Source organism: Pseudoliparis swirei, chromosome 22, assembly GCF_029220125.1.
Source record: "Pseudoliparis swirei isolate HS2019 ecotype Mariana Trench chromosome 22, NWPU_hadal_v1, whole genome shotgun sequence".
Classification (NCBI taxonomy): domain Eukaryota; kingdom Metazoa; phylum Chordata; class Actinopteri; order Perciformes; family Liparidae; genus Pseudoliparis; species Pseudoliparis swirei.
The window spans coordinates 2,098,161-2,109,447 of NC_079409.1; the positions used below are offsets into that span (position 1 = coordinate 2,098,161).

At 42.5% G+C, this 11,287-nt stretch overlaps 2 protein-coding genes across 3 annotated transcripts in view; one reads left to right on the forward strand and one right to left on the reverse strand.

The window, feature by feature from the left end:
- Nucleotides 1–11,287, reverse strand: part of LOC130187965 (protein PTHB1-like) — a 184,934-nt gene that overhangs the window by 4,044 nt on the left and 169,603 nt on the right. The window lies entirely within an intron of this gene.
- Nucleotides 4,169–11,254, forward strand: LOC130187953 (asialoglycoprotein receptor 1-like). 2 transcript variants are annotated; one of them, XM_056405956.1, is made up of 7 exons: nt 4,169–4,232; nt 5,322–5,399; nt 8,066–8,191; nt 10,057–10,377; nt 10,454–10,617; nt 10,889–10,992; nt 11,066–11,254. In XM_056405956.1, the coding sequence occupies exons 1-7, from the start codon at nt 4,169–4,171 to the stop codon at nt 11,187–11,189; spliced, it is 981 nt and encodes a 326-aa protein (XP_056261931.1). In that variant the 3' UTR covers nt 11,190–11,254. The 2 variants fall into 2 exon arrangements, with proteins under 2 accessions (XP_056261931.1, XP_056261932.1); XM_056405957.1 differs by having other exon boundaries at nt 10,222–10,377.

Below are 11,287 nucleotides of genomic sequence, written 5' to 3' on the forward strand. Positions count from 1 at the left end.
GGAGGAAGGCGCAGATGTAGTCCTTTATCAGCCTCTCAAAGCATTTCATGACCACCGAGGTGAGGGCCACGGTCGGTAGTCATTCATACATGCTGGAGAAGCATTCTTGGGCACAGGGACAATAGTGGATCTCTTGAAGCAGGCGGGGACCACGGACTCAGCCAGGAGAGGTTGAATATTGTGGTGAACACTGGAGCTAGCTGGTTAGCACAGGTCTTCAGTACTCGCCCAGATATGCCATCTGGACCTGCAGCTTTCCTGGTGTTCACCCTCAACAGAGCCCTCCTCACACTGTGCTCGGTCACAGAGAGTGTGTGTTCATCCCCAGCGGTAGAACTCACCTCGGCTACGCTAACGGTGTTGTTGTTAGCCGAGCTAGCCCTGTTGTTGCTAGCCTCAAACCGTCCATAAAATGAGTTCAGGTCGTCCGCTAGGGATGCGTCGGCACTCACCATAGCGGGGTCTGCTCTGGTAGTCTGTGATAGTCCGTAGCCCCTGCCATAGGCGCCTGGTGTCGCGCTGCTCCATCTGTGATTCCACTCTGTCTCGGTACCTCCTCTTGGCCTTCTTCACCGCCCTCCTCAGTCCATAGACCGCTGCCTTGTACTCGTCCATGTTGCCGGATACAAGACCGGAGTTATAGGCAGCAGTACGGGCGTTCACAGCTTCACGGATGGATCTATCAACCCACGGCTTTTGGTTAGGAAAGACCCTAACTTTTACCGTGTGGACGATGGTGTCCGCTAGCGTTGCTATGAGGCTCATTGCTACTTCCGCAAACTCGCTGACGTCACTGGAACTGTATTGGATCATGTCCCAGTCGACGATACGCAGAGCGTCCTGTAGCTCAGCCTCTGATTGGTCAGACCACCGCTTTACGTTCCTCGTCACTACCGCTTCCCGCGCGATCTTTTGCCGGTCTCCCGGAAGAAGAAAAATGGCGGCATGGTCCGATTTGCGAGCGGAGGAGAGAGACAGCCTTGTAGCCTCTCTTGAATGGCGTATAGCAGTGGTCCAACGTTCTTTCCCCTCTGGTAGCACACGTAATGTGCTGGTGAAAGTTCGGCATGACTTTTTTTAGGTTTGCCCTATTAAAGTCCCCAGCCACCACCACAGCCGCGTCGGGATACTTGTTCTGATGCCGACATAACACATCATGTAGGTCCGATAGTGCTACGTCGGTGTCCGCTTGTGGTGGTATGTAGACGGCTGTGGTGATGACCGAGCTGAACTCCCGGGGAAGGTAGAATGGACGGCATGAGATCGTCAGATGTTCCAGGTTCGGCGAGCAGGAACGAGAAAGAGTCTTAATGTCCTTGGGGTCGCACCATTTGTTGTTAGTCATGAGGCAAACCCCTCCACCCTTAGATTTACCAGACTCTTCCGTTCTGTCTGCACGGAAAACAGAGAAGGACTCGGTTGGGCATATGACTCGATCCGGCACCAGCGGGGTCAGCCATGTTTCCGTCAGACAAAAGATGTTACAGTCCCTCATGTCCCGTTGGAATCTGATCCTTGCCCTAACATCATCCATCTTATTTTCCAGAGACTGGACGTTAGCAAGAAGGATGCTGGGCAGAGGTGGACGGTGGGCTTGAACTCTCAGTCTGTTCCGAATTCCGCTCCGTTTCCCTCGATGTTTTCGTCGTCCCCCCGTAGTAGCGGCTCCACTGTTGTTGTTGTGGTTCGCTCGTACAATCTCCGCCGGCCACGCTGGATCGATGGAAAAAGTGGACAAAAACCCTTGTTTTGCGCAAAAGTTTATGTCCAAAAGTGTGCTGCGGTCGTATGCTGTTAGTGCCGATGTGTTTGTGGCAAAGAAAACATTAAAAATAAACACAAAAACTAAAAGAGCGCACAATCTCCGCGGAGCTACCTCGACGGCGTCTGGACACAGCCGCGCCATCTTAAGATGAGGACTTCAATATGTCCTCGATCTCCTGTGGACTCGCTCAAACTTTCTAGGTCCACTATCTCAGTCTCCAGGTCCTTCATAGAGCTGGTGACGTCTCTAGTGACGTTGAAAGTGTGCTGCTGACAAAGGAGCTTAATTTCTACCTTACCACGGTCCCACCACTGCCTAAGATTATTAAAATCACTCTTCCTCAGCCTAAAAATGCCCCAAAAATAAAACAACACCTCTCTAAAATTCCTATTGAAAGTTAAAACTGTATTAAAATGCCAATACGCGCTCCTGGGTAAAAAGTTCCTCATAAAAACATGACATAACACCAAAGAGTGATCAGTAAAACCAGCCGGAACAATGCTGCACATTTTAAAAATATTTAAATTGTGCTTAAAAACATAAATACGGTCTAACCTGGCTGAGGAGATCCTTCCCTCCCTAACGTGGGACCATGTGTACTGTCGGCAGTCCGGATGCATCCTTCTCCACACGTCCACCAGACCATGAGAATGGACCAGCCTCCTCAGCACCTGCTGTGAAGCTGGATGTGGCTCTGTGTGGTTTCTGTCATTAAAATCATCCTCTGTGCAGTTAAAATCCCCCCCCAAGAATAAAAAATCCTCCGAGGCACAGTCATTTAAAACATCATTAACTTTGGATAAAAACAGCTTCCTCTCTGTCCCAGTTGTTGGAGCATAGACATGTGAGAGCCTGTGTGTTTAGGGAAAGTGTGTTACTGTTGACTCTGACGTCATCCCTCTTGTCCGCTATCCCCAGTGTCTGCGCAGGAGCGACGCAGCAGTCAAATGTCTCCCGCGGCCTCGCGCCTGTTGTCGGGCCTCGCGGCTCGGCCTCGCCGTCGCCATCTAGTGGCCGCCGCTCGGCACTGCAGCCTCCGGGCCGCTGCTCCTCTGGCTGCGTTTGTTTTAAAGCAGGGGTCCCCAAACTTTTTCCTGAGAGGGCCACATAACATTTCCCTTGTCTGCTGGAGGGCCAGCCGGGGGGGGGGTGCTAGTGAGAAGTGTGAGTGTGCTCACCTGTGAGCGCGCATCACTCAGCCGTGATGCGCGCGCCGCTCGTTGTGAGCGCTGCGCGTGCAGACAACATTTAACGGAGCAGCGCGTGCGCTCTGATCGCTCTGATCGCTCTCTTAATGAAGTATCGATACTAAAAATATGCTAAATCACATTGTGTTTAACGTACGGGTACTTCGTTAGTATCGCTACACCGTGCAGCGTGACAGCAGCAGATGTAGCGGACTAACATTCAAGCTAACCTAACTTCCCAAACGCTGTGAACATCTGAATACTGATTGGCCGAGACGCGACACGTCCCATCAAAGATGTTTTATTGTGAAGAGCACCACTCCACATTTTCTCCGCGTCTCACTGCAATCTCAACGGCAGCGGGCCAGGTGAAACAAATAATAAATCGGAACGCGTCTCTGGTATTGTTCAGGGGGCCGGTCCACATGTGGAGACGGGCCGGAGTTTGGGGACCACTGCTTTAAAGGAAGAATGATTGTTGTGACGTCATGTTAACCTTTTATGATCTGTCGCGATGACGCATTTAAACCACTCTGCTCCCCAAAGAACACGAACTATCATAAAATATTAAAACTTCCTCCAGGTGAAAAAGGCCAGAGGTCAAGTTCTCGTTTTTATCTTTATACAACATTATATTATACGGATATTATTAGACTGTGGTTTGGCAGTTAGAAAACAATTGATATATACTCTATATATAGAAACACATCAAACCTGAAATATTCATTATTATTATTAGTAGTAGTATATATGTAATATTCTTATCATTATTATTATTATGCAATATAATTATTATCTTATTATAATTATTATTATGTATTATGCATTATTATTATTGTGTATCATGTAGTATTCTTATTTTTATGACGTATGTATTATTATTATTTATTGTGTATTATTTGTATGTATTATTAATATTATTATTCTCAGTATTAATAATAATAACATTATTATTATTATGTATTCACACAGCATTCAAAGCCTCATTTATAGGACATTTATTAATAAAAAGTTGACCCTCGAATGTCCAAAGTTAATTATTAGCCTCCGTTCATAACACAATATATATTTCCATAACATGCGGCTTTAAAGTTCCCTCCACCGAGGCGGCGGATGCAAATCGCTTTTGTCATCCAAAAGCAGAAGTCGCTCACTCAAAGAGAGAGAAAATTAGAGAGAGAGGAAACCATCAGTTCTCCCCTGAGCGGCAGCAGCGATGGCCGAGGAGGTCAACTACGCCTCGGTGGTGTTCAAGTCCAACCATCAGGCTCCACCCGAAGGTCAGTGCACCCTCCTTAACCCTTTAATATGTGAGTTAATATCAGGCTTCATGTGAGTTAATATCCGGCTTCATGTGAGTTAATATCCGGCTTCATGTGAGTTAATATCAGGCTTCATGTGAGTTAATATCAGGCTTCTTATGAGTTAATATCAGGCTTCATGTGAGTTAATATCAAGCTTCATGTGAGTTAATATCAGGCTTCATGTGAGTTAATATCCGGCTTCATGTGAGTTAATATCCGGTTTCATGTGAGTTAATATCAGGCTTCATATGAGTTAATATCAGGCTTCATGTGAGTTAATATCAGGCTTCTTATGAGTTAATATCAGGCTTCATATGAGTTAATATCAGGCTTCATGTGAGTTAATATCAGGCTTCATGTGAGTTAATATCAGGCTTCTTATGAGTTAATATCAGGCTTCATGTGAGTTAATATCAGGCTTCATATGAGTTAATATCAGGCTTCATGTGAGTTAATATCAGGCTTCATATGAGTTAATATCAGGCTTCATGTGAGTTAATATCAGGCTTCATGTGAGTTAATATCAGGCTTCATATGTGTTAATATCAAGCTTCATGTGAGTTAATATCAGGCTTCATATGAGTTAATATCAGGCTTCATGTGAGTTAATATCAGGCTTCATGTGAGTTAATATCAGGCTTCTTGTGAGTTAATATCAGGCTTCATGTGAGTTAATATCAAGCTTCATGTGAGTTAATATCAGGCTTCATGTGAGTTAATATCAGGTTTCATATGAGTTCATATCAGGCTTCATGTGAGTTAATATCAGGCTTCATATGAGTTAATATCAGGCTTCATGTGAGTTAATATCAGGCTTCATGTGAGTTAATATCAGGCTTCATGTGAGTTAATATCAGGCTTCTTGTGAGTTAATATCAGGCTTCATGTGAGTTAATATCAGGCTTCATGTGAGTTAATATCAGAGGGCTTTGTTCACACAGCATCCAGAGACTCAGTTATACATTTATTCATAGAAACATGGAGGAAAATAATATTTTGGGGCGTCGCCCGTTGAACGTCCCGTGACACAGGATCAACTCTGACTTTGTGTCTTCGACCTTTCAGCGATCAAAGAGGAGGAGACGGTGTACGACGAGGTGAAGATGAAACGACGAACAAGCCAACAAACCGCCGACACCGCCGGTGAGTTGGGAAACACAACAACTACGACACAACAACTACTACACAACAACTACTACACAACAACTACTACACAACTACTACTACACACATACTACTACACAACTACTACTACACACATACTACGACACAACAACTACGACACAACAACTACAACTACACAACAACTACGACACAACAACTACTACACAACAACTACTACACAACTACTACTACACAACAACTACTCCACAACAACTACTACACACATACTACTACACAACTACTACTACACACATACTACGACACAACAACTACGACACAACAACTACTACTACACAACAACTACGACACAACAACTACTACACAACAACTACTACACAACAACTACTACACAACTACTACTACACACATACTGCTGCACAACTACTACTACACATACTACGACACAGCAACTACGACACAAGCAACTGCAACTGCACAACAACTACGACACAGCAACTACTACACACAACTACTGCACAGCTACTACTACACAACTACTACTACACAACAACTACTCCACAACAACTACTGCACACATGCTGCTACACAACTACTGCTACACAACAACTGCTCACAACAACTACTACACACATACTACACAACTACTGCTACACAGCAACTACGACACAACAACTACTACACAGCTACTACTACACACTACTGCACAACTACTACTACACATGCTATGACACAACAACTACGACACAACAACTACTACTACACAACAACTACGACACAACAACTCGACACAACAACTCGACACACAACTGCTACTACACAGCAACTACTGCACAACTGCTACTGCAACAACTGCTCACAACAACTACTGCACATGCTACTGCACAGCTACTACTACACATACTACGACACAACAACTGCGAACAACTGCTACTACACAACAACTCGACACAACAACTACTACACAACAACTACTGCACACAACTACTACACAGCTACTACTACACACATGCTACTGCACAACTACTACTGCACATACTACGACACAACAACTACGACACAACAACTACAACTACACAACAACTACGACACAACAACTACTACACAACAACTACTACACAACAACTACTACACAACTACTACTACACACATACTACTACACAACTACTACTACACACATACTACGACACAACAACTACGACACAACAACTACAACTACACAACTACTACTACACAACAACTACTCCACAACAACTACTACACACATACTACTACACAACTACTACTACACAACAACTACGACACAACAACTACGACACAACAACTACTACTACACAACAACTACGACACAACAACTACTACACAACAACTACGACACAACAACTACTACACAACAACTACTACACAACTACTACTACACAACAACTACTCCACAACAACTACTACACATACTGCTACACAGCTACTACTACACATACTGCGACACAGCAACTGCGAAACAACTGCTGCTACACAGCAACTACGACACAGCAACTACTGCTACACAACAACTGCGACACAGCAACTGCTGCACAGCAACTGCTGCACAGCAACTGCTACACAGCTACTACTGCACATACTACTACACAGCTACTACTGCACACATACTACGACACAACAACTCGACACAACAACTGCAACTACACAACAACTGCGACACAACAACTACTGCACAACAACTGCTACACAGCAACTGCTACACAACTACTACTACACATACTGCTACACAACTACTACTACACATACTACGACACAGCAACTCGACACAACAACTACAACTGCACAGCTACTGCTGCACAGCAACTGCTCACAACAACTACTACACATGCTACTGCACTACTACTACACACATACTCGACACAACAACTACGACACAACAACTACTACTACACACAACTACGACACAACAACTGCTACACAACAACTACGACACAACAACTGCTACACAACAACTGCTACACAGCTACTGCTACACAACAACTGCTCACAACAACTACTGCACATACTACTACACAACTACTACTACACATACTACGACACAACAACTGCGACAACTACTGCTACACAACAACTACGACACAGCAACTACTGCACAACAACTGCTACACAACAACTGCTACACAACTACTACTGCACACATGCTACTGCACAGCTACTACTGCACACATACTACGACACAGCAACTACGACACACAACTACAACTGCACAGCAACTGACACAACAACTACTGCACAACAACTGCTACACAGCTACTGCTACACACTACTGCTACACAACAACTGCTCACAACAACTACTACACACATACTACTACACAACTACTACTACACAACAACTACTCCACAACAACTACTACACACATACTACTACACAACTACTACTACACAACAACTACGACACAACAACTACTACACAACTACTACTACACACATACTACTACACAACTACTACTACACACATACTACGACACAACAACTACGACACAACAACTACTACTACACAACAACTACGACACAACAACTACGACACAACAACTACGACACAACAACTACTACTACACAACAACTACTACACACAGTCAGCTCACAGGACACTCTGGGAGTCCAGCTGGTGAAATCTAACGAGGGACTTTTCTGTCTTTTTGCCAGATGACAAACAAAACAACAACAACAACAACAACAACAAGCAGCGGCGTCGGTACCAGAGGCTGGCGTGTTGCTTCGGGGTTCTTTGCGTCGTCCTGCTGGGCGGCCTCGTGGGAGTCTTTGTCGTCCGTGAGTACTCATGTGATATTATACATGTCTCATGTGATATTATACATGTGTCTCATGTGATATTATACATGTCTCATGTGATATTATACATGTCTCATGTGATATTATACATGTGTCTCATGTGATATTATACATGTGTCTCATGTGATAGTATACATGTCTCATGTGATATTATACATGTGTCTCATGTGATATTATACATGTGTCTCATGTGATATTATACATGTGATATTATACATGTCTCATGTGATATTATACATGTGTCTCATGTGATATTATACATGTCTCATGTGATATTATACATGTGTCTCATGTGATATTATACATGTGTCATGTGATATGATACATGTGTCTCATGTGATATGATACATGTGTCTCATGTGATATTATACATGTGTCATGTGATATTATACATGTGTCATGTGATATGATACATGTGTCTCATGTGATATTATACATGTCTCATGTGATATTATACATGTGTCTCATGTGATATTATACATGTCTCATGTGATATTATACATGTCTCATGTGATATTATACATGTCTCATGTGATATTATACATGTGTCTCATGTGATATTATACATGTCTCATGTGATATTATACATGTGTCTCATGTGATATTATACATGTGTCTCATGTGATAGTATACATGTCTCATGTGATATTATACATGTCTCATGTGATATTATACATGTGTCTCATGTGATATTATACATGTCTCATGTGATATTATTCATGTGTCATGTGATATGATACATGTGTCTCATGTGATATTATACATGTCTCATGTGATATTATACATGTCTCATGTGATATTATACATGTGTCATGTGATATGATACATGTGTCTCATGTGATATTATACATGTGTCATGTGATATGATACATGTGTCTCATGTGATATTATACATGTGTCTCATGTGATATTATACATGTGTCTCATGTGATATTAGAGCCCTGATGTTCATAAACATAAACATAAACATGTTGAACATTGTAACATTGTAACAATGCATCATTGTAACAATGTAACTTTGTAACAAAGTAACTTTGTAACAATGTAACATTGTAACAATGTAACAATGTAACAACGTAACTTTGTAACAACGTAACATTGTAACAACGTAACATTGTAACATTGTAACAATGGAACATTGTAACAATGGAACATTGTAACAACATAACATTGTAACAACATAACAACGTAACATTGTAACAACGTAACATTGTAACAACGTAACATTGTAACAACGTAACATTGTAACAACGTAACATAGTAACAATGTAACATTGTAACAACGTAACATTGTAACAACGTAACATTGTAACATTATAACAACATAACATTGTAACAACGTAACAACGTAACATTGTAACAACGTAACATTGTAACATTGTAACAACGTAACATTGTAACAATGTAACATTGTAACAACGTAACATTGTAACAATGTAACATTGTAACAACGTAACAACGTAACATTGTAACAACGTAACATTGTAACAACGTAACATTGTAACAACATAACATTGTAACAACATAACATTGTAACATTGTAACAACGTAACATTGTAACAACATCACATTGTAACATTGTAACAACATCACATTGTAACATTGTAACAACGTAACATTGTAACAACGTAACATTGTAACATTGTAACAACGTAACATTGTAACCTCAGTAGGAACCAAAGCTCTGAGCACATGAGGAACACATTTTTGGTCTTTTTGTGGTTTGTTGAAATCATGCAAACGACTGTACAACCTGAAGTGAGACAGACAGGAAGTAGCTTCAAATTGACAAGTCTGAAGCTGCATTATCACCATGATTAAACAGTTGAAATTTCGTTTTTCAGTTGCTTCATTAAGTGGTGAAAAAAACAAAACGACTCTGCTGGCCGAAATTCACAACCTGAAAAACCTCACAGACAAACTCAGCGCAGACAATGACAACTTGAGAATGGAACACAACACTCTGACGGTCGAGTTGAGCAACCTGACAACGAAATATAATGTCTTAGATAGCAAAAACGCAAACCTGACAACACGGAACCAGGACCTGGAGAATCAGAGCAACACCTTAAGACAACAGATTCAATACATGGAAACCAACTGGACTGAGCTCAACATCAGCAGAGCTCAGTGGAGCATCGATACCTACTGCATCCACAACGCCGGTATGAGCACGTTCCTTTAATGACCCATGACGTCATCACAATGAAGGTGTTTATTGTTTGGTCTCTGTCCTTTCAGAGGGAAAGTGTGAAGCGTGTAGGAAGGGCTGGTTACACAACCAGAAGACCTGCTACGTGACTATTAACCCTAATCCTCCTGGTGGGAAAACCTGGACAGAAGCTCGAGAAAACTGCAGAGAGAAAAATGCAGATTTTCCTGTTGTTCTCACTGAAGAGGAAAAGGTAACGGGAGAACTGAGGGAATGTTCACGACACAATGGTGACAATAAAATGTATTTTCTGTAGTTGATAGGCATGTGTACCCTTACTTAACCATAAATAGACCTATACACACCCTTTGCACAGTTCTTCTCCGTTATGTTTTAAGAGCGCACTATTTGTCTCGTCACGCACTAATCACCAAGCCACAGTCCTCGTATACTTTGACGACAAATTGTTTCTGATTCATAACATGTTTACATTCCGTGTCTGATGACTGTTTCTGGTGCGTTAGAACATAATCGATAAGTACAGCTATGGGGACGTTGGAGACTGGATTGGCCTGAGAGTTGAAGATGGGAAATGGAAGTGGATCGATGGAACTGAGCTGAATCAAATGTAAGACACGTCCTCCAGCCCTGAGTCACATGTCCTCTGAGCCTCTGTTCTAAACACCATGGTGTTCCTCCAGCTCCTGGATAGGACCTCCTGTTGACGGTCACTGTGCTGTCTCAACCCAGAGTGGAGTATGGCGCTCAGTGAGCTGTGACCTCCGTAAGCAATGGATCTGCGTCCAGGACGCTTTATCCGTGTGAACTTCTCACACTTCCTACTTGAGAATATCTAAACAGGTGAATTAACTGTGTAATAATACCGACATGTGTGCATGTGTGTGGTTGTTTCTGCGTGCGTC

Excerpts from the sequence above, each read along its gene's own strand:
- LOC130187953 (XM_056405956.1), top strand. The coding sequence starts at position 4,169 with ATGGCCGAGGAGGTCAACTACGCCTCGGTGGTGTTCAAGTCCAACCAT. Across the intron at positions 4,233-5,321 it reads CCATCAGGCTCCACCCGAAG|CGATCAAAGAGGAGGAGACG; the intron begins GTCAGTGCACCC and ends TCGACCTTTCAG. Across the intron at positions 5,400-8,065 it reads ACAAACCGCCGACACCGCCG|ATGACAAACAAAACAACAAC; the intron begins GTGAGTTGGGAA and ends TCTTTTTGCCAG.